The sequence below is a fragment of the Notothenia rossii genome, assembly GCF_949606895.1.
Source record: "Notothenia rossii genome assembly, chromosome: 5".
In the NCBI taxonomy this organism is placed as follows: Eukaryota; Metazoa; Chordata; class Actinopteri; order Perciformes; family Nototheniidae; genus Notothenia; species Notothenia rossii.
The window spans coordinates 380,001-404,141 of NC_136903.1; the positions used below are offsets into that span (position 1 = coordinate 380,001).

At 47.4% G+C, this 24,141-nt stretch overlaps 2 protein-coding genes across 3 annotated transcripts in view; both read right to left on the reverse strand.

The window, feature by feature from the left end:
• The window catches only part of LOC307039392 (sodium channel protein type 4 subunit alpha B-like), an 85,684-nt gene extending 75,982 nt beyond the window's left edge, over window positions 1-9,702 (reverse strand). For both annotated transcript variants that reach the window (XR_013808215.1, XM_079681417.1), the window contains exons 1-3: window positions 9,395-9,702; window positions 981-1,122; window positions 700-810 (exon numbers count right to left, since the gene is read on the reverse strand). Coding sequence is in view for 1 of the 2 variants with exons in the window: in XM_079681417.1 (XP_079537543.1) it covers window positions 700-810; window positions 981-1,122; window positions 9,395-9,486 (345 nt within the window). In the remaining variant the exon portion in view is untranslated. The remainder of the gene's footprint in view (window positions 1-699; window positions 811-980; window positions 1,123-9,394) is intronic.
• A 7,703-nt stretch (window positions 9,703-17,405) lies between these two features.
• LOC307041206 (laminin subunit beta-1-like) overlaps window positions 17,406-24,141 on the reverse strand; it is a gene marked incomplete at its 5' end in the record, with an annotated part of 28,983 nt that continues 22,247 nt past the window's right edge. Inside the window, 9 exons of the mRNA XM_079684532.1 lie at window positions 17,406-17,596; window positions 17,806-17,965; window positions 18,203-18,379; window positions 18,869-19,010; window positions 19,149-19,356; window positions 19,534-19,678; window positions 21,984-22,181; window positions 22,326-22,555; window positions 22,714-22,886. Of these exons, the coding sequence (XP_079540658.1) occupies window positions 17,457-17,596; window positions 17,806-17,965; window positions 18,203-18,379; window positions 18,869-19,010; window positions 19,149-19,356; window positions 19,534-19,678; window positions 21,984-22,181; window positions 22,326-22,555; window positions 22,714-22,886 (1,573 nt within the window). The 3' untranslated portion in view covers window positions 17,406-17,456. The remainder of the gene's footprint in view (window positions 17,597-17,805; window positions 17,966-18,202; window positions 18,380-18,868; window positions 19,011-19,148; window positions 19,357-19,533; window positions 19,679-21,983; window positions 22,182-22,325; window positions 22,556-22,713; window positions 22,887-24,141) is intronic.

A 24,141-nucleotide genomic window follows, 5' to 3' on the forward strand; every position in this document is an offset into this window, starting at 1 on the left:
AGACAGAGAGAGAGAAAGACAGAGAGACAGACAGAGAAACAGACAGAAAGAGAGACAGACAGACAGACAGACAGACAGACAGAGAAACAGACAGAGAGAGAGACAGACAGAGAGACAGACAGAGAGACGGACAGACAGACAGGGAGAGAGACAGACAGAAATACAGACCATCAAAGAGACAGACAGACAGGCAGTCAAAGAGACAGTCAGAGAGAAAGATGGAGAGAGAGACAGACAGACAGACAGACAGACAGACAGACAGAGAGAGAGACAGACAGACAGGAAAGAGAGACAGAGACACAGACAGACAGTCAAAGAGAGACAGAGAGAGAGACAGAGAGACAGACAGAGAGACAGACATACAGACAGTCAAAGAGACAGTCAGAGAGACAGAGAGAGAGACAGACGGATGGACAGACAGACAAAGAGACAGTCAGAGAGACATACAGAGAGACAGGTTGGAGAGACAGGTCAGACAGATAGACAGACAGAGAGAGAGACATACAGACAGAGAGACAGACAGACAGACAGAGAGACAAAAAAACAGTGACAATGCACAGAGAGACAGACAGAGAGACAGAGAGACAGACAGACAGACAGTCAGAGAGACAGAGAGACAGAAAGATAGACAGAGATACAGACAGACAGAGAGACAGACAGAGAGACAGGCAGGGAAGACAGACAAACAGACAGACCGACCTTCTGCGATTGGTAGTAGGGATCCATCTCCTCCAATGGGATGTTCAGAAACTCTGGGGGCGGGTATCCGAAGAAGAAGGGGAGGGGCTTCCCAGCCTCCAGCTGAACGACCTGCAGAGAGACAGCCAATCATGAGAGACCAAATCACAGTCCCAGGTTCTGACCTGAGAGACGGTCTGTAACAGGTCCCTGTGGTCCCCAAGAGGTCCGAGTTCACACACTATCTGCTTTACATTAAAGACCATAAGGATCCCATTCTGAGTCCTTTACAACATCTGTACCTCTGAGGTCTGCCGGTCCTGGAACCGCTCTCTGGAGGCCGGTTTGAGGCGTCTGAAGGTCTCAGATCCAGCAGGAGGCAGCAGAGACGCCATCCGGGTTCCCTTCAGTCGGGCTCGGACCCCGCCCTCCATCAGCTGCTTCCTGTTGGGGGGGGGGCAGATAATGTTTAGAAGCATTCAAGTCGCATCCAGACTCGGTGAGGACACTATCGATACTGACTCAGCAATCACTGTAAGTTATATTCTTGTTTAAATAGACTTCTCTGTTTCATTTATTCTACTCTGTATAATTGTTCTGTAGTTATTGTAGCTAAAACGGCGATTTCTGAGAGATTTTAAAATCTCAGATCTGCTCAACTCCAGGCGTAACTCAGGTCTCAGTGAGTCACGCCCCTCAAGTGTGCATTACAATAGGTAGGAAGACTCTGCTGATTGCGTGAAGTGCAAAACGCTTCCCAGCTGAAAAACATTTTAAATAGCGCATTTCAAATCAGAATAACTGAGTGTGCATCCAGACTCGGGGAGGACACTATCGATACTGACTCAGCAATCACTGTAAGTTATATTCTTGTTTAAATAGACTTCTCTGTTTCATTTATTCTACTCTGTATAATTGTTCTGTAGTTATTGTAGCTAAAACGGCGATTTCTGAGAGATTTTAAATCTCAGATCTGCTCAACTCCAGGCGTAACTCAGGTCTCAGTGAGTCACGCCCCTCAAGTGTGCATTACAATAGGTAGGAAGACTCTGCTGTCGCCCATCAGCAGAAAATAGTTAACTAATTACAGGGGCGTGCCCCCAAAGCTGTGAGAACTGAGCAATCAGGTATCCATCTTAGGTTGCGTTTTCCTGGAGCGTCAGCTTCAGCGTCAGCCAGACGAAGACTGACAAAGACATTAAGAGTCCTGTGGGAGGCAAAGAGGAGGCAAAGAGGAGGCAAATCCTACTCTGATTGCGGCAAGTATCGCTGGTGTTATTTAGTTTTATTCAATTCTCTTGGGTTCTCTAGCCCCTCATGCTATAATCATGTGTATTTTCTGCATTCCTGTTCATGTGTCTTCTCGCAATTATCACTGGCCCCGTGTTTCTCCTAATCGATCTCACCGGCCTGCTCTCGTCTATCCCACATGCTCCACTGAGATCCAACACCTAGTTTCAGGGGGCCTGTGGAACTGCCAGTCAGCTGTCCCTAAGGCTGATTTCATCTCTGGCTACGCTTCCCTGCAGTCTCTGGATTTCCTTGCTCTCACGGAGACCTGGATCACTCCATCCAACACATCCACCCCAGCAGCTCTCTCCACAGCATATTCCTTCTCCCATACACCCAGACCCTCTGGCAGAGGAGGTGGCACTGGTCTCCTGCTCTCTCCCAAATGGAGCTTTTCCCTCTTCAAGCTACCTAATTTCACTCCTTCCACCTTTGAACTCCATGCCGTCACAGTAACCCATCCTATACAATTAACCATTGTTGTTCTCTACCGTCCACCAGGCGCCTTGGGGGACTTCTTGGAGGAGTTAGATCATCTCCTCTCACACATCCCTGAAACTGGCCCTCCCGCTGTACTTCTCTGAGATTTCAACCTCCAGACAGGGAAGATATCTGAACTAACATCTCTGTTAACCACCTTTGCTTTCTCACTGTCTCCATCCCCACCAACTCATAAAGCTGGCAATGTCCTTGATCTCATATTCTCAAGGAACTGCTCTACTTCTAACCTCTCTGTAAACCCGCTCCACACATCCGATCACTTCTTCATTTCATTCTCTCTACCCCTTTCCAAACATAACAACCTCATCTCTTCTAACTCTGCTCCTGTCCGCCGTAACCTCCGTTCCCTCTCCCCCTCTACCTTTGCCTCATCGGTGCTCTCAGCCCTCCCTTCCTCTGACTCGTTCCAACTCCTGCCTCCAAACACTGCTGCAAAAACTCTCCTCTCGACTCTCTCATCCTCTCTGGACTTTCTCTGTCTTCTCACATCGCGGCCGGCTCGTCAGTCCCCTCCTGCTCCCTGGCTAAATGATGCACTGCGTGCTAATAGAACCATCCTTCGGGCAGCAGAGCGGAAATGGTGGAAATCCAAACACCATGACGACCTCCTAACCTATCAGGCTCTCCTCTCCTCTTTCTCTGCTTCCATCTCTCAGGCAAAAAGCACTTTCTTTCAAGATAAGATCCAATCTTCCTATTCCAATCCCAAAAAACTATTTTCTATCTTCTCCACCCTCTTGGACCCCCCCAAAGCACCTCCCCCCTCCTTCCTTCTGTCAAGCGACTTTGTTAACCACTTTGAAAAAAAGGTTGATGATATTCGCTCTTCTTTTTCTGACTCACCTTTACTCACCTCTGGGTCACCAGACCCTCCCTTCACCCACACACTGACCTCCTTCTCCCCTCTCTCTCCAAGTGAGGTTCTTACCCTCGTTACCTCTGCCCGTCCTACCACCTGTTCTCTGGACCCTATCCCCTCAAACCTCCTTCAGACTATCGCTCCTGATATTCTACCGTTTCTCATCTCATCAACACTTCTCTAACTTCTGGTCACTTTCCAAACAGTCTCAAGGAGGCAAGAGTAACCCCTCTCCTAAAGAAACCCACTCTCAATCCGTCTGATGTTATTAACTACAGGCCCGTCTCTCTCCTCCCGTTCCTGTCTAAAACACTTGAACGCGCTGTCTTTAAACAACTCTCCTGTTATCTCCATCAGAACAACCTTCTGGATCCGCACCAGTCTGGTTTCAAGGCAGGTCACTCAACAGAAACTGCTCTCCTTGCTGTCTCTGACAAACTGCACACTGCTAAAGCAGCCTCCCTCTCCTCTGTCATCATCCTTCTGGACCTGTCTGCTGCATTCGACACGGTGAACCATCGGATCCTCCTTCGCACTGTCCAAGAACTTGGAGTTTCAGGCACTGCACTTTCCCTCCTCACCTCATACCTCAACGACCGCACCTACAGGGTTACTTGGAGAGGGTCCGAGTCCGACCCTTGTCAATTAACTACAGGGGTCCCTCAGGGCTCGGTTCTTGGTCCCCTCCTCTTCTCCCTGTACACAAACTCGCTCGGGTCTGTCATTAGCCTGCATGGTTTTTCATACCACTGCTACGCTGACGACACCCAACTAATTCTGTCCTTTCCCCGCTCAGAGACCCAGGTCGTCGCACGCATCTCTGCTTGCCTAGCAGACATCTCTCGGTGGATGTCTGCTCACCACCTCAAGCTCAACCTTGACAAGACTGAACTGCTCTTCCTTCCGGGAAAAGATTGTCCCACTCTTGACCTAACAATCAACATCGGCACCTCTGTTGTTTCCCCGACTCAGACTGCAAGGAATCTGGGTGTGGTCCTAGATAACAAACTGTCCTTCACTGCAAACATCTCTGCTACAACCCGCTGCTGCAGATACACGCTTTACAACATCAGGAGGACACGTCCCCAGCTGACCCAGACATCAGCGCAGATTCTGGTCCAGGCTCTCGTCATCTCACGCCTAGACTACTGCAACTCCCTCCTGGCTGGTCTACCTGCATGTGCCATCCGACCTCTGCAGCTCATCCAGAATGCAGCGGCTCGTCTGGTCTTCAACCTTCCCAAATTCTCCCACACCACTCCGCTCCTCCGCTCCCTTCACTGGCTTCCAGTAACTGCTAGAATCCACTTCAAGACTCTGGTACTTGCGTACCATGCTGTGAATGGATCTGGCCCTTCCTACATCCAGGACATGGTTAAACCGTACACCCCAGCACGTGCACTCTGCTCTGCATCAGCCAAACAGCTTGCTGCACCCGCACTGCGAGGGGGACCCAAGTTCCCGTCAGCAAAAACACGTGGGTTTGCTATCCTGGCTCCAAAATGGTGGAATGAGCTCCCCATTGTAATCAGGACAGCAGATAGCTTACACATCTTCCGACGCAAACTGAAAACTCATCTCTTTAGACTCCACTTCCAGAGATAGAATTACTAACAAAGCACTTATATACTAATAAAGGGCTGGCTTTCTAAATGCCAGTTGAGTAGCACTTGAAATGTTTGGCTCTATGAAACCTGATGTACTTATATGATTCTGTTTTCTTAAAGGTTGTATCTTCCTGGTCGAATGCACTTATTGTAAGTCGCTTTGGATAAAAGCGTCAGCTAAATGCAATGTAATGTAATGTAATGTAACTATTTATAATTTCGTCAAGGCTTAGTCTGCAGCTCATACTGTCCTATAGTGAACCAGTAAATGTCTCCGTTATATATATTCCAATATAAAATGGAATCAAAGTCAAATCAAGCAATCTGATTGGTTCTTAGCCGTGATATAATGAGCGTATATCACGGGTAGAATTGTAGATACTTTTCAAAACAAGTCAGTATCCCTCCACCAGTGGTGGTTCTAGACCAATTTGAGTGGGGGGGCCAGGATGGGGCCAGTTATTTTCTGAGGGGGGCACAATACATGCAGGATGAAAAAGACAAAGACATGAAGTAATTGCGCATAAGAAAACAATGCAATACAGTTATTGGTATTTGTTTCAGTACATATTTATTTCAGATACTTATAGTTAAAGTTGTTACGCTCTAATGCAGGGGTCTCCAACCTTTTTCAGGATGAGAGCTACTTTCACAAAATAAAACAAGTCGTGAGCTCCTTTTACTCCTCTTTTTTAGTTTTTTGCAGTGTATATATTTAGCACATTTTAACATTATTATATTCTTACCTTTAACCTTTGTGTGCTGTTTGGGTCTGTGGGAGCCGTTTGCAGTGTTTACTAAAAGAACATGTATGCAATTTAATTATTTTAACCTGCTTTATTTGGGGGTGAACTTAAAATCCTCTAGGGGGGACCTCGTCTCCTCTAGGGGGGTCCTCGCCTCCTCTAGGGGGGTCCGGGGGCATGCACCCCCTGGAAGATTTGTTTTTAAATGTTGAAGTGAAATGCATCAATCTGGTGCACTTTGAGCACCAAAGGAATTCATGGATACAGCTCTCAACACTCAGATGAAAGAGAGCTGTATACTTTTCAATAATCCAAACATCTTTAGAATATGATCACAACCAATAACAAATCATTTAAACTTGTTTATTCTTATCTTGTGTTACCTATAGCATTCTTTATTTTTATTTATGCATATTTTACTAATCACTCCCCTTTTAAACTGTTGCAAGAACGTGATTGGTCGATATTCATTGTGGGGGGTGGGGGGAGGAGAGGTGTTACGGCCCGTCCACACAGCGGCGTGCGTTGACGCTTGCCGGCGGGCGTGTCTGAAACTTTACCAACAACCAAACACATGAATCACCCACCCCTGACCCACAAGCAGCGGTTTGATTGGCTAGAGCTTCTACTGGCATACTCCACGTCGCTTCCCACGATGCAGTTCGGTGAAAAGTGACGTCACCCCATTCAAAGTGAAGGGTGAAGCGTCAACGCATGCCGCTGTGTGGACGGGCCGTTAGATAGATATAGAGTTGTAGTAAGTAGATAGAGTTCGCTATGATTGAGGTCTCATTTATGCATAGGGTAGATTCTTTGAATTACATTTCCTTTTTTTGTGTGTATTTTTTACCTTTTGGATTGGCTTGGCGGGCTACTTATTGAGTGCTTGCGAGCTACCGGTAGCTCACGATCGACGTGTTGGAGACCCTGCTCTAATGGATCCGATTAGAATGACAAATAGCGTTAGTTTCACCTATTCCGTCAGCCAAGAAATCATTTAATCATAAACTCTTTTATTTTTTTTATTTTCAAGGGGCCCACAGGGGGTTCCAAAGTCAGTGTTAGGGGGGCACTGCCTCCCCCTGGCCCTCCCCCTAGAACCGCCCCTGCCCTCCGCGTCTGAGAAAATCTACCACCGTTACAACTGTTACATTACGTCCGTTAGGAAACGAACTAACTAACTAAAAAAGCTTCAGATGGAAAAATGTAAGGGATAATGTGCAGCAAGGACTTATTGACCGTTGTTAAGGACGCTCACATCTGCAGAAAGAAGTCCGGTCGATTTAATTGTATACAGTCGGGCTGAAAAGCAAACTTTTCAAACTGGAACAAGAAAACAGCAGCGAAGTAACGGGGCAGAAACCCTCCTTTTTACGCAGCGGTCCAGACATAGACATCAAACAGCGACACATATTCAGTGTGCAGTTCCTTTGGCTTTAGGGCAGGGATATCTAGATACTCTCCAAGGTTTGACATCATGAATTGTGCTACTTTTAAAGCAAGCAGCGATGTTTTCAAACCTGTGATCAAAGAGGTCCTCAAAAACGCTATGGAAGCAGTTCCTGCCGTTGCTACGTAGTCAAACGGTAACAACGGACTATTTTTGATCAGCCTGTCGGGTGTTCTTTTACCCATAATGACCGCCTCGCTGCACATTATCCCTTACTTAAACTGGGCCTATCATGCTATATTTGAATAATATATTGAAGGGCCACACCTATATGAAACATTTTTCATTTTTCAAAATACCAAACAGATCCTGCATTTTAGCCATGCCTCATTTCGCTCTATTTGCTCTTTTCCAGCCCGGTTTTTGCAGGGGCTGATTCTGTGAGAAGTCTTCTTCACTGCTTTTGTGGCAGACTACAGCGCCACCTACAGGCCTGGCATATGTACTACAACGTCTCCAGCGCTTTCGAACGGCAATGGCCGTGGCCGTCTCCTCCTGATTGGTGGAGAGTTGCCCATATAGGCGGAGCTCCTCGTTTCTGACGTCAGAGATATTTCAAATCTGTATGAGTCTGTATCAGGAAGACAGACCCCCTGCAGGAATACAGACCCCCTGCAGGAATACAGACCCCCTGCAGGAAGACAGACCCCCTGCAGGAATACAGACCCCCCGCAGGAATACAGACCCCCTGCAGAAAGACAGACCCCCTGCAGAAAGACAGACCCCCCGCAGGAATACAGACCCCCCGCAGGAATACAGACCCCCTGCAGAAAGACAGACCCCCTGCAGGAATACAGACCCCCCGCAGGAATACAGACCCCCTGCAGGAATACAGACCCCCTGCAGAAAGACAGACCCCCCGCAGAAAGACAGACCCCATGCAGAAAGACAGACCCCCCGCAGGAAGACAGAACCCCCGCAGAAAGACAGACCCCCCGCAGAAAGACAGACCCCCCGCAGAAAGACAGACCCCATGCAGAAAGACAGACCCCCCGCAGGAAGACAGAACCCCCGCAGAAAGACAGACCCCCCGCAGAAAGACAGACCCCATGCAGAAAGACAGACCCCCCGCAGAAAGACAGATCCCCCGCAGGAAGACAGACCCCCTGCAGAAAGACAGACCCCCCGCAGAAAGACAGACCCCCTGCAGAAAGACAGATCCCCCGCAGGAAGACAGACCCCCTGCAGAAAGACAGACCCCCCGCAGAAAGACAGACCCCATGCAGAAAGACAAACCCCCTGCAGGAAGACAGCTCCCCCTGCAGGAAGACAGACCCCCCGCAGGAAGACAGACCCCCCGCAGGAAGACAGACCCCCTGCAGAAAGACAGACCCCATGCAGAAAGACAAACCCCCCGCAGGAAGACAGATCCCCCGCAGAAAGACAGACCCCCCGCAGAAAGACAGACCCCCTGCAGAAAGACAGACCCCATGCAGAAAGACAAACCCCCTGCAGGAAGACAGCTCCCCCTGCAGGAAGACAGATCCCCTGCAGGAAGACAGATCCCCCGCAGGAAGACAGATCCCCGCAGGAAGACAGACCCCCTGCAGGAAGACAGACCCCCTGCAGGAAGACAGACCCCCCCGCAGGAAGACAGATCCCCCTGCAGGAAGACAGATCCCCCGCAGGAAGACAGACCCCCTGCAGGAAGACAAATCCCCCTGCAGGAAGACAGACCCCCCCGCAGGAAGACAGATCCCCCTGCAGGAAGACAGATCCCCCTGCAGGAAGACAGACCCCCCCGCAGGAAGACAGATCCCCCTGCAGGAAGACAGATCCCCCGCAAGAAGACAGACCCCCCTGCAGGAAGACAGATCCCCCCGCAGGAAGACAGATCCCCCTGCAGGAAGACAGATCCCCCTGTAGGAAGACAGATCCCCCGCAGGAAGACAGATCCCCCGCAGGAAGACAGACCCCCCTGCAGGAAGACAGACCCCCCTGCAGGAAGACAGACCCCCCCGCAGGAAGACAGATCCCCCTGCAGGAAGACAAACCCCCCGCAGGAAGACAGACCCCCCGCAAGAAGACAGACCCCCCGCAGGAAGACAAACCCCCCGCAGGAAGACAGACCCCCCGCAAGAAGACAGATCCCCCGCAGGAAGACAGACCCCCCGCAGGAAGACAGATCCCCCGCAGGAAGACAGACCCCCCGCAGGAAGACAGATCCCCCGCAGGAAGACAGATCCCCCGCAGGAAGACAGACCCCCCGCAGGAAGACAGACCCCCCGCAGGAAGACAGACCCCCCCCTGTTGTGATACTTACAGCTGTGGAGGAGACAGCCTCTTCTCATCTCTCTGCACAACGTCCTTCTTCAGGATCCACATCTTAAATAAAGACTGTCCTCTGCTCAGCATGTCTGTCTCTCTGTCTCTGTCTCTCTCTGTTTCTCTGTCTCTGTCTCTCTCTTTCTCTCTCTATCTGTCTCTCTGTCTCTCTGTCTCTCTGTCTCTCTCTCTCTGTCTATGTCTCTCTGTCTCTCTCTCTCTCTGTCTCTCTCTCTCTGTCTCTCTGCTTCTCTTCTCTCTTCGCTGTACTTAGAGCATCTAGTTCAAAGCCAGACTGTTCTCTACAGACTGTGTAAATGGATTAATTCATCACACACACACACACACACACACACACACACACACACACACACACACACACACACACACACACACACACACACACACACACACACAGCTGCTTTGTCTCACATGAACAGATTTCCTGTTTGTCCAAACATTCATCAGAACTTGTTGGAGCTTCAACCTTTTCCACTGAAACACACACACACACACACACAGCCTAATTGCATTGCGAAACCATCTCCGGAGTCTGGGCCATTACACCCCCCCCCCCCCCCCCCCAAAGGAGACAGTTCTCAGAACCGGAGTTCCTGGAACAGGTGCGCAGATAGAGGAGGCGGTTTGGAACAGGGCCATAAAACCTCTTTATCATCATTAGCATCATTAGCATCATTATTCAGTTACAGGAAAACACTCACTGCAATAACTCTGTTCAACAGATCTCACATGACAGTCCATTCCTAAGGTCACATGACAGTCCACTCCTAAGGTCACATGACAGTCCACTCCTAAGGTCACATGACAGTCCACTCCTAAGGTCACATGACAGTCCACTCCTAAGGTCACGTGACAGTCCACTCCTAAGGTCAAATGACAAGGTCACATGACAGTCCACTCCTAAGGTCACATGACAGTCAACTCCTAAGGTCACATGACATTTCACTCCTAAGGTCACATGACAGTCAACTCCTAAGGTCACATGACAGTCCACTCCTAGGGTCACATGACAGTCCACTCCTAAGGTCACATGACAGTCAACTCCTAAGGTCACATGACATTTTACTCCTAAGGTCACATGACAGTCAACTCCTAAGGTCACATGACAGTCCACTCCTAGGGTCACATGACAGTCCACTCCTAAGGTCACATGACAGTCCACTCCTAAGGTCAAATGACAAGGTCAGATGACAGTCCACTCCTAAGGTCACATGACAGTCCACTCCTAAGGTAATTGACAGTCCACTCCTAAGGTCACATGAAAGTCCACTCCTAAGGTCAAATGACAAGGTCACATGACAGTCCACTCCTAAGGTCAAATGACAAGGTCACATGACAGTCCACTCCTAAGGTCACATGACAGTCCACTCCTAAGGTCACATGACAGTCCACTCCTAAGGTCACGTGACAGTCCACTCCTAAGGTCACGTGAGAGTCCACTCCTAAGGTCATTGACAGTCCACTCCTAAGGTCACATGAAAGTCCACACCTAAGGTCAAATGACAAGGTCACATGACAGTCCACTCCTAAGGTCACATGACAGTCAACTCCTACGGTCACATGACAGTCAACTGCTAAGGTCACATGACAGTCCACTCCTAGGGTCACATGACAGTCCACTCCTAAGGTCACATGACAGTCAACTCCTAAGGTCACATGACATTTCACTCCTAAGGTCAAATGACAGTCAACTCCTAAGGTCACATGACAGTCCACTCCTAGGGTCACATGACAGTCCACTCCTAAGGTCACATGACAGTCCACTCCTAAGGTCAAATGACAAGGTCAGATGACAGTCCACTCCTAAGGTCACATGACAGTCCACTCCTAAGGTCACATGACAGTCCACTCCTAGGGTCACATGACAGTCCACTCCTAAGGTCAAATGACAAGGTCACATGACAGTCCACTCCTAAGGTCAAATGACAAGGTCACATGACAGTCAACTCCTAAGGTCACATGACAGTCCACTCCTAAGGTCACATGACAGTCCACTCCTAAGGTCACATGAAAGTCCACTCCTAAGGTCAAATGACAAGGTCACATGACAGTCCACTCCTAAGGTCACATGAAAGTCCACTCCTAAGGTCACATGACAAGGTCACATGACAGTCCACTCCTAAGGTCACATGATAGTCCACTCCTAAGGTCACATGACAAGGTCACATGACAGTCCACTCCTAAGGTCACATGACAGTCCACTCCTAAGGTCACATGACAGTCAACTCCTAAGGTCACATGACAGTCCACTCCTAAGGTCACGTGACATTCCACTCCTAAGGTCGCATGACAGTCCACTCCTAAGGTCAAATGATAAGGTCACATGACAGTCCACTCCTAAGGTCACATGACAGTCCACTCCTAAGGTCACATGAAAGTCCACTCCTAAGGTCACATGACAAGGTCACATGACAAGGTCACATGACGGTCCACTCCTTAGGGTTAAGCAACATTAGCATCTTTAGTATATTATTTAACGTCATTAGCATCATTGGCTGTGATGAAGTGTTGTATTAGCAGGTTCTATTGGTCCCACTAAAGATGTAGCACTGAATTTCAGACTCCAGCTTACAGCTTCCTGCCTACGACCAGCCAAAGACCAGTATAGACAAGTTTACGCGCCAAAACACGGGTAGCGCCATGACACTACACAAATGCACTTCATTTCCGCCGGAAGTCTTTTGCACAGCGTCTGTCGGTGTAAACCGATGTAAACAGTCAGACGGGCACTGGTGTAAACACAGCGATTTCGATGCTAACAGTGATGCTAGCTTGGGAACACGATTCTACTTCTTTGACTGGAGATGGCGTTACTCTCCCCCACCCGAATTCAGTGCAAAACTGGGAGGATAACATGACGACGTGGCCCAGCATAAAACCAAAATAAACTGCCTTATTTAGGTCATGCCCACAGGAGCCAACAGTTGTCTGTTGTTTACATAATGCACAATTTACATGATCTCTTTATGCTGTGCAATATATCATATGTGCCTGTACTGTTTGAGTGAAAATAAAGTTTGATGTAATTTAATTTAATTATTGCACTGTTATTGCATTATTGCATTTCATATGTTCCTTAGAGTGCTACAATTTCTTTTAACACAGTTCATCATTCATATTAAGCTCATACTGTACATAAATAACACTGAATGAATTAATTGTTGAGAGGAAACTAAAGAAATGGCTTCAACAAGAAAGATCAAATTTTTAATCCTAACAGGTATTACAAATTAAAATATAAAAGCAGCCCACACAATTACATCACTATGAAAATATTCATATATAATATTAAAAAATACAATGCATGCAGTATTTGTTGTGTTTATCTGTATTTAATGAACAACATGGCTGGGTGCTGGGTGCTGGTTTGTGGTCGTAGCACTCTCTATCTAACCACTCGTTCAGGTGCTTTCTCGAGTGATTGCAACCAACTACCGCACACGTAGTTCCCGAACCACTTTTCTTCATGTTGTAATTGTTATATCCTCTTTGTCTCTGCGATATCAGTGCTTTGTCGGCACAACGGAGCTAGCTAGCAAAACAAACCCAGTCCGCCAAAACGGAAGTGCATTGCATCGAAGGGAGGAGTTCAGGATGTAGAGCGGAAACGGCTCAATAACTTGTGTATAGAGGAATGTTAAGCCCTCCCGCTATTTTCCAAGAGGGCGTTGCCAGATTTTCAATTTCAGGTTTTAACCAGGAGATGGCGCTTCATTCACAAATACAGAAAGACAAGTTTCATGGACTTTCAGTTGTGTTTGGAAGAGCATTTGAACACATCAATATTTTAGATCAACTAAAGTATATCTAATCTTGTAATTCAATAATATATAGTCTTTATATATTAAATAATCATAATAATAATGTAAATGTTTACATTACACTTCTTTATTTGTTATGCTCATACTTTAACCTTTACAATCGTTTGCTTTAATATGCAGTATATTTTTGTGTTTGCTTCCTCCTGCTCCCTTTCGGACACATACTGTATGATTTATTATTATTATTAATATGAAGATATTATTAAGATAAGATGTTACTTTATTGATTGAACATTTTAGTTTAGAATGTGCTGTCCCACGGTAATTCAGAAGGCTCACAGGTCACCGACCATTATTTAAAACAATAGGTGCTTTCACACCTTCTACAGTTTGATTTGTATAGAGGGAGCTCTGTCAGTTTTTGAATTACCCATTTGCTTTCGGGGAGCCCTATTTTTCAGAGCACATCCTGCTACTAAATATGTCACACGCACGCTCTGTTGACTGGCGCAGCAGCGCGGATGCGATCAATTGCTATAAAAACACTCTTCTACTAATACAGACGGTGTCACTATGCCGGCAGATGTGGCCGTTGTTGAAGCCTCTTCAGGCTCCGCATCGGCAGGCCTCTCCCTCGGTGTGGAGCTGTCAAACTCGACCCTAACGCCGCTTCCGGCCGGCCAACTAAAAGTTGTTTTCCGTTCACGTTGTCATTTTTAGACTCCTTCGCTTCTTTGCTTGTGAATCCAAAAGCTGTGACGCTTGGCTGTTTTCGTTTTGCCATATTTTTTATTACAAAGCTAGAGTTAAAAAAATATCAATATGAACATTTCAAATACCGCGCCGGCATCACCGCCATAACCATAGCAACGTAAGTCAGAATACAGCGCCGCCACGTACAGATGGCAACACCCAGACATATTCACAAATATAAAACAAATATTCAGAAACTATAATGAACAATAACTATTATTTATTTCAAGAACTGTTATTTACAGAAACTCAACATTTCTAATCTGTGTGACACAAATATGCACGACTGTTTTGGGCTCCCCCTATTTATCTCAAAGTCAGCCTTCAGGGGAGCTCCCTCCCTCTTCGGGGGAGCCAAGCTCCCCCTAGCTCCCCCCCATTTCGAACAGTGTCTGTGGCTGAATGGCCAGCGATTAGGTGCGGCGCATTTATCATAGGTGATCAGAGCTAACTGCCTGCCGTCAGATTTCATTTAAAAAACAGATCTGATTTTAAGACTATTTCTGCGCTCATAAAGAATGATAAGAATAAGAATAATGCGTATTGAACTGGTTTCATTAATTAGTGAGTTTATTTAACACTAGAACCGCCAATCGGGTCAATTTGTGTGATGTGTGTTGTGTGTGTGCAATGTCACTTTTTTTCAATAAAATATTAAAGTCTCCCAGTCCGTGACTTTTCCTGAAAGTGTGTTATGTAGCACCCTATGTTGTTAAAAATTGCATTCTAATAGCGGGATTTGACGGGTTTAGGTAGGCCTATACAAAAACCTCTGGCGGTTCTAGTGTTAAGGTAATTAGGTACAGTAGAAGCCCTTTTTTATCAGTAACGAATTTAGCAGTTGAACATAAAAGTCAACTAACTGAGGGTCACTTGCAATGACAGTGTTGTGTCTAACTGTAAGCTTGTCCCTCAGAGTAACCTACTGTTCATTTAGCTGCTGGAGAAGAAAGATCAGGGGGGGAGGGGGGGAGAGAGCTGTGGTTGATGGGCCATTAGTTGTGTAAATACACAGCTGAGAGCTGCCGTTTCATTCAGACTGTTTAAAAAACGGTAACAACGGACTATTTTTCTTAGCGGATGCACGTCAATTTAAATCAATACAACTATTTTTTAAATCAATAAAAATATTTTCTAAATCCATAAAAGCATTTCAATTAATATTGGGAGTCATGTCGTTACTTTGTTGAGAATGTGGCCGTGTAATAAGCGGGATAATTTGCAGCGACTTGTTCCTTATGGGGAAAATAAAACCCTTCATCCAGATGAGGATCCCTCCGCTACACTTTGGGATCCTGATCGACCGATGAAGCTCCATTAAAATATAAATATTTTTAGTGAATTACTGAGTTTAGGCACGTTAATAATTGAGTTTAGGCACGTTAATAACGTTTTAATGAAGTTGAATACAGTATATTCATATGTGTCAGTGATTTCATGTCAATTCGGCGAACATAAACATAAATGATCGTGGTGAAGATGATGATTAAATTAGGATTCAAAATCGAGAGCCGGGCTGCATTTCCTCCCGTTTATCAGCAGGTTCTATTGGTCCCTTCCATTGGTCCCTGCAGAGGAACTAGAACCTATAGAACTGATATGAGCAGAGGAACTAGAACCTATAGAACTGATATGAGCAGAGGAACTAGAACCTATAGGTACCTTTTAAAGAAGACTCATGTGATTTTACTGAAAACTTTATTAAAATTCGGTTCAAAGTTCTGGTTTCATAGAAATGGAAAACAGGGAATACAAAAAGAGCAACACAACTGGACTCCATTGAGTCTGAAAACTAGAGAAACAGATCTGTCCTCCTTGTTCGTCATTGTAAACACCCACAATGCAACGATGCAACATCAAAATATGTGTCCTTTAATGACCTAATGACAGGTGGAGTAAATGGAGGTCTCTAGAACAGGTGGAATAGATGGAGGTCTCTAGAACAGGTGGAATAGATGGAGGTCTCTAGAACAGACAGGTGGAGTAGATGGAGGTCTCTAGAACAGACAGGTGGAGTAGATGGAGGTCTCTAGAACAGGTGGGGTAGATGGAGGTCTCTAGAACAGACAGGTGGAGTAGATGGAGGTCTCTAGAACAGACAGGTGGAGTAGATGGAGGTCTCTATAACAGGTGGAATAGATGGATGTCTCTAGAACAGGTGGAGTAGATGGAGGTCTCTAGAACAGGTGGAATAGATGGAGGTCTCTAGAACAGACAGGTGGAGTAGATGGAGGTCTCTAGAACAGGTGGAGAAGACGGAGGTCTCTAGAACAGACAGGTGGAGTAGATGGAGGTCTCTAGAACAGGTGGAGTAGATGGAGGTCTCTAGAACAGGTGGAATAGATGGAGGTCTCTAGAACAGACAGGTGGAGTAGATGGAGGTCTCTAGAACAGGTGGAGTAGATGGAGGTCTCTAGAACAGACAGGTGGAGTAGATGGAGGTCTCTAGAACAGGTGGAGAAGACGGAGGTCTCTAGAACAGGTGGAGTAGATGGAGGTCTCTAGAACAGACAGGTGGAGTAGATGGAGGTCTCTAGAACAGGTGGAGTAGACGGAGGTCTCTAGAACAGACAGGTGGAGTAGATGGAGGTCTCTAGAACAGGTGGGGTAGATGGAGGTCACTATAACAGGTGGAATAGATGGAGGTCTCTAGAACAGGTGGAGTAGATGGAGGTCTCTAGAACAGGTGGAGTAGATGGAGGTCTCCAGAACAGACAGGTGGAGTAGATGGAGGTCTCTAGAACAGGTGGAGTAGACGGAGGTCTCTAGAACAGACAGGTGGAGTAGATGGAGGTCTCTAGAACAGGTGGAGTAGACGGAGGTCTCTAGAACAGACAGGTGGAGTAGATGGAGGTCTCTAGAACAGGTGGAGTATATGGAGGTCTCTAGAACAGACAGGTGGAATAGACGGAGGTCACTGGAACAGGTGGAATAGACGGAGGTTACTAGAACAGGTGGAGTAGATGGAGGTATCTAGAACAGGCAGGTGGAGTAGATGGAGGTCTCTGTAACAGGTGGAATAGACGGAGGTCACTAGAACAGGTGGAGTAGATGGAGGTCTCTAGAACAGGTGGAGTAGATGGAGGTCTCTAGAACAGGTGGAATAGACGGAGGTCACTAGAACAGGTGGAGTAGATGGAGGTCTCTAGAACAGGTGGAATAGACGGAGGTCAATAGAACAGGTGGAGTAGACGGAGGTCTCTAGAACAGACAGGTGGAGTAGATGGAGGTCTCCAGAACAGACAGGTGGAGTAGATGGAGGTCTCCAGAACAGACAAGTGGAGTAGATGGAGGTCTCTAGAACAGGTGGAGTAGATGGAGGTCTCTAGAACAGGTGGAGTAGATGGAGGTCTCTAGAACAGGTGGAATAGACGGAGGTCACTAGAACAGGTGGAGTAGATGGAGGTCTCTAGAACAGGTGGAGTAGATGGAGGTCTCTAGAACAGGTGGAATAGACGGAGGTCAATAGAACAGGTGGAGTAGATGGAGGTCTCCAGAACAGACAAGTGGAGTAGATGGAGGTCTCTAGAACAGGCAGGTGGAGTATATAGAGGTCTTGTGGCTGATGTCGTGCAGAAGCTGCCTGACGGAGGCCTCCAGCTTCACCAGCTGCTCCGCCTTCAGGTCCAGAGAGCGCTGGTTGTCTTCATACGACTTTTCCAGATCTGAGGGGCCGAGACATGTAGAGAAATCAGTCTAACTGCTCCTGATCTACGTCAGACAGGCGGGTCTAACTGCTCCTGATCTACGTCAGACAGGCGGTTCTCATACAAAACTTGCAAATACTGCACATATTTTATTATATCTATATTTCATCTAAATATTGCATCATAGTGATGATGTCACAGTGATGATGTCACAGTGATGATGTCACCTTTGAGCAGCTGCAGTTTGTCTCCGGCCTTCAGCAGCAGCGTCTTGGCTTCCTGCTGCAGAGACTCCGCCCTCTTCTTAGCGTCAGCCACGCCCCCTGCTTTCTGACCAATCAGCTGCTCCACTGTAGTGTACCTCTGCTTCAGCTCCGAGTCCAGGTCCTGACACACACACACACACACACACACACACACACACACACACACACACACACACACACACACACACACACACACACACACACACACACACACACACACACACACACACACACACACACACACACACACACACACACACACACACACACACACACACACACACACACAGTGTCAGCTCAGCAGAAGCTATAAACTATATTAAATGTTGTTGGATTACCGGTAAGACAGTGAACGCACCTTCTTCACACCCTCTGCAATCTTTCTGATGCTCGCTGCATCTTGATTGGTCCGTTCTGAGCTGGCAGTGGTGTTTACAGCTGTGTGTTTCAATAACGTCACATCCTGCTCCAGCCTCTGCAGCCTCTGGGTGGCGTTAGTGAGCTTCAGCTCCGCATCTGCCGTCTCCGACTCCACCTGAACGCAGCACACACATTTTAACTAATGTCACTGGAACAAATTCACCTTTCAACATGATGTCAGGGAAGTACACATGTCAACGTGATCTCAGTGAAGCACACATGTCAACATGATGTCAGTGAAGCACACATGTCAACGTGATCTCAGTGAAGCACACATGTCAACATGATGTCAGTGAAGCACACATGTCAACATGATGTCAGTGAAGCACACATGTCAACGTGGTGTCAGTGAAGCACACATGTCAACGTGATCTCAGTGAAGCACACATGTCAACGTGATCTCAGTGAAGCACACATGTCAACGTGGTGTCAGTGAAGTACACATGTCAACGTGATCTCAGTGAAGTACACATGTCAACGTGATCTCAGGGAAGTACACATGTCAACGTGGTGTCAGTGAAGAACACATGTCAACGTGATCTCAGTGAAGTACACATGTCAACGTGATGTCAGTGAAGTACACATGTGATGCGCGTGTACGTACGGAGGAGAGCAGCTGATTGGTGCTCCTGATGTGGGCGTCGGCCTGTGTGATGGCTCTGCTGGCGGCGCTCTGAGCTCGCTGAGCTTCAGTCAGAACTCTCTGAACCTTCTCTGCAGAACCTTTAACATCAGCTGCTTCCTCGCTGCAGACAGGAAGTACCAATCATCAATAATAATAACAATAATAATAATAACAACAATAACAACAATAATAATAAAAACAATAACAACAATAATAATAACAACAATAACAATAATAATAATAATAACAGTAGGCCCACCTGGCGGTGCGGGCCCTCTCCAGCAGGTCCTCGGCTCTCTGGATGTCGGCGGTGCTCTGCTCCAGGATGTTCTCCACGGTTCCCAGTTCTCCCACCTTCTGACGGATCTCCTCGGTCAGGTTCTGCAGCTGAGCCGGCGTTGTGGGCATCTGCATCGCCAGAACCTCGTTGGCCACCAGCTCGATGCTCTGCAGGTCTGCTGAGTCCTCTAGAACCACAAACAGTCTGATCACGTTCCTGCTCACTAATGTTCTGTCAACCCCCGGAGAACCACAGACAGTCTGATGACGTTCCTGCTCACTAATGTTCTGTCAACCCCCGGAGATAAACAGACAATTCGAACAGAACCAAAGTTCTGTCATGATGAACAGGAAGTGAGACGTACGTGTGAGGAAGTCTCTGATCTGTCTGATGAGTCCTCTCAGCTCCTCGTTACTCTGCTGGACTTTCTGTTTGGTTCTGTTGGTCTTCATCAGAACGTCCTGCGCGCTCACCTTCGCCTCGCCAGCTTTCACCTTCGCCTCCAACACCTGAAGACCAGAAACACAGGTGAGAACATACATCGTGGTCCTCCTGTAGACCAGACACAGGTGAGAACCTACATCATGGTTCACCTGTAGACTAGACACAGGTGAGAAAATGGGCCACCTGTAGACCAGACACAGGTGAGAACATGATGCTCCTGTAGACCAGACACAGGTGAGAACAGACATCATGGTTCACCTGTAGACCAGACACAGGTGAGAACATGAAGCTCCTGTAGACCAGACACAGGTGAGAACATGATGCTCCTGTAGACCAGACACAGGTGAGAACATGATGCTAACCTCAGCACCTGATGCTAACCCCATTACCATTATAGTCATCTACATGTGTTTTGCTGTTTGGTACAGGTGAAGGTAAAGGTTGGGTACAGGTAAAGATAAAGGTTGGGTAAAGGTAAAGGCTGGGTACAGGTACAGGTAAAGGTTGGGTAAAGGTAAAGGCTGGGTACAGGTACAGGTAAAGGTTGGGTAGAGGTAAAGATTGGGTACAGGTAAAGGCTGGGTACAGGTAAAAGTTGGGTACAGGTAAAGGCTGGGTACAGGTAAAGGTTGGGTAAAGGTAAAGGTTGGGTACAGTTACAGATAAAGGTATGGTACAGGTACAGGTAAAGGTCGGGTACAGGTACAGGTAAAGGTTGGGTACAGGTTGGGTAAAGGTAAAGGTTGGGTACAGGTACAGGTAAAGGTTGGGTACAGTTACAGGTAAAGGTTCGGTACAGGTACAGGTAAAGGTCGGGTACAGGTACAGGTTGGGTAAAGGTAAAGGTTGGGTACAGATAAAGGTATGGTACAGGTACAGGTAAAGGTCGGGTACAGGTACAGGTAAAGGTTGGGTACAGGTTGGGTAAAGGTAAAGGATGGGTACAGGTACAGGTAAAGGTCGGGTACAGGTACAGGTAAAGGTTGGGTACAGGTTGGGTAAAGGTAAAGGTTGGGTACAGGTACAGGTAAAGGTTGGGTACAGTTACAGGTAAAGGTTCGGTACAGGTACAGGTAAAGGTCGGGTACAGGTACAGGTTGGGTAAAGGTTGGGTACAGGTAAAGGTTGGGTACAGGTACAGGTAAAGGTCGGGTACAGGTACAGTTAAAGGTTGGGTACAGGTACAGGTTGGGTAAAGGTAAAGGTTGGGTACAGATAAAGGTCTGGTACAGGTACAGGTAAAGGCCGGGTACAGGTACAGGTAAAGGTTGGGTACAGGTTGGGTAAAGGTAAAGGATGGGTACAGGTACAGGTAAAGGTTGGGTACAGGTACAGGTTGGGTACAGGTACAGGTTGGGTACAGGTCAAGGTTGGGTACAGGTAAAGGTTGGGTACAGGTCAAGGTTGGGTACAGGTCAAGGTTGGGTACAGGTAAAGGTTGGGTACAGGTACAGGTAAAGGTCGGGTACAGTTACAGGTAAAGGTTGGGTACAGGTACAGGTAAAGGTCGGGTACAGGTACAGGTTGGGTAAAGGTTGGGTACAGGTAAAGGTTGGGTACAGGTACAGGTAAAGGTCGGGTACAGGTACAGGTAAAGGTTGGGTACAGGTACAGGTTGGGTAAAGGTAAAGGTCTGGTACAGGTACAGGTAAAGGCCGGGTACAGGTACAGGTAAAGGTTGGGTACAGGTACAGGTTGGGTACAGGTAAAGGTTGGGTACAGGTAAAGGTTGGGTACAGGTACAGGTAAAGGTCGGGTACAGTTACAGGTAAAGGTCGGGTACAGTTACAGGTAAAGGTTGGGTACAGGTACAGGTTGGGTAAAAGTTGGGTACAGGTAAAGGTTGGGTACAGGTACAGGTAAAGGTCGGGTACAGGTACAGGTAAATGTTGGGTACAGGTACAGGTTGGGTAAAGGTAAAGGTTGGGTACAGGTACAGGTTGGGTACAGGTAAAGGTTGGGTACAGGTACAGGTTGGGTAAAGGTAAAGGTTAGGTAAAGGTCAAGGATGGGTACAGGTAGGGTAAAGGTAAAGGTTGGGTACAGGTACAGGTTGGGTAAATGTAAAGGTTGGGTACAGGTACAGGTTGGGTACAGGTAAAGGTTGGGTACAGGTAAAGGTTGGGTACAGGTACAGGTTGGGTACAGGTACAGGTTGGGTACAGGTACAGGTTGGGTAAAGGTAAAGGTTAGGTAAAGGTAAAGGATGGGTACAGGTACAGGTTGGGTACAGGTCAAGGTTGGGTACAGGTAGGGTAAAGGTAAAGGTTGGGTACAGGTACAGGTTGGGTAAATGTAAAGGTTGGGTACAGGTAAAGGTTGGGTACAGGTACAGGTTGGGTACAGGTAAAGGTAACCCTCCAGCCTCACCATCTTGTTGAGCTTCTCCACTTCCTCCATGGTGCTGAGGATTTCCTGCTCAGAGTCTCTGGTCTTCTTCCAGATGCTGTCGGCCATCGTCACGATGCCTTCACACCCCTCTCCTCCACAGAGAGCCCGCCCCTCAGTGTCCAGACAGCCCAGAGCCCCGCAGCCAATGGGAGAGCAGGAGGACGGACTGCCGCACACCTGCAAACACCAGGGGGGGTCAATTTAAAATAAAAACTTGGAAACCATCTTCACAACATCACTCTGTTCTCTGATTGGTCCATAATAAACAGCAGGTTACCTTGTGGCTGAGCTCTGATTGGTCCATAATAAACAGCAGGTTACCTTGTGGCTGAGCTCTGATTGGTCCAGAGTGTGCAGATCTCCTGCCAGGTCGTCAAGTCTCTGGTTCTGCTCAGTGTTTCTCCTCAGGAACTCATCTGTGGTCTGGTTCAGTTTGTCCTCTGTGAGCTGCCGTAGTTTACTGGACGTTTCCACGGTGATGGAGGAGGCGTTGGCTCGGGCTTCAGCTTCCTGTGACCGCAGGAAATACTTCGAGACGCTGTCTGTCGCCCCTAGCAACGGACAAGAAGTAAACATCAGACCCACGCCCAATAACAGCTTAGTACTGCGTCATTGCAACACCCCCCCCCCTCTGATGCCCCCCCTCACCACTTTAAGCGTCTTTGAGCATTATGAAAAGCGCTAGAAATATCCAATGTATTATTATTACCTCTGATGTCAGAGTTCTTGATGAACTCCACCTGGTCCAGAAGTTCCTGAACGTTCCGCTCCAGTTTCTGAGCGTCGGCCGTCGCAGAGTCCAGTTTAGTTTCGGCATCCGAGCCCTGAAGCAGGATCTGCTCCGTGTGGTTCAATTTGAGGCTCAGGGCCCCCATCAGGTCGCTGAGGGAGGGGTCAGAGGGTTAGTCTCACCTGGTTAGACTCCAGTCTAAAGCTAGTCTCACCTGGTTAGACTGCAGATTAAAGATCGCCTCACCTGGTTAGACTGCAGATTAAAGATCGCCTCACCTGGTTAGACTCCAGGTTAAAGCTAGTCTCACCTGGTTAGACTGCAGATTAAAGCTAGTCTCACCTGGTTAGACTCCAGGTTAAAGCTAGTCTCACCTGGTTAGACTGCAGATTAAAGATCGCCTCACCTGGTTAGACTGCAGATTAAAGATCGCCTCACCTGGTTAGACTGCAGATTAAAGATCGCCTCACCTGGTTAGAATGCAGATTAAAGATCGCCTCACCTGGTTAGACTCCAGATTAAAGCTAGTCTCACCTGGTTAGAATCCAGTCTAAAGATCGCCTCACCTGGTTAGACTGCAGATTAAAAATTGCCTCACCTGGTTAGACTGCAGATTAAAGATCGCCTCACCTGGTTAGACTGCAGATTAAAAATTGCCTCACCTGGTTAGACTGCAGATTAAAGATCGCCTCATCTGGTTAGACTCCAGATTAAAGCTAGTCTCACATGGTTAGACTCCAGGTTAAAGCTAGTCTCACATGGTTAGACTCCAGGTTAAAGCTAGTCTCACCTGGTTAGACTCCAGTCTAAAGCTAGTCTCACCTGGTTAGACTGCAGATTAAAGATCGCCTCACCTGGTTAGACTGCAGATTAAAGCTAGTCTCACATGGTTAGACTCCAGGTTAAAGCTAGTCTCACCTGGTTAGACTGCAGATTAAAGATCGCCTCACCTGGTTAGACTGCAGATTAAAGCTAGTCTCACATGGTTAGACTCCAGTCTAAAGATAGCCTCACCTGGTTAGACTCCAGATTAAAGCTAGTCTCACATGGTTAGACTCCAGGTTAAAGCTAGTCTCACCTGGTTAGACTGCAGGTTAAAGCTAGTCTCACATGGTTAGACTCCAGGTTAAAGCTAGTCTCACATGGTTAGACTCCAGGTTAAAGCTAGTCTCACCTGGTTAGACTGCAGATTAAAGATCGCCTCACCTGGTTAGACTGCAGATTAAAGCTAGTCTCACATGGTTAGACTCCAGGTTAAAGCTAGTCTCACCTGGTTAGACTGCAGATTAAAGATCGCCTCACCTGGTTAGACTGCAGATTAAAGCTAGTCTCACATGGTTAGACTCCAGGTTAAAGCTAGTCTCACCTGGTTAGACTCCAGGTTAAAGCTAGTCTCACTTGGTTAGA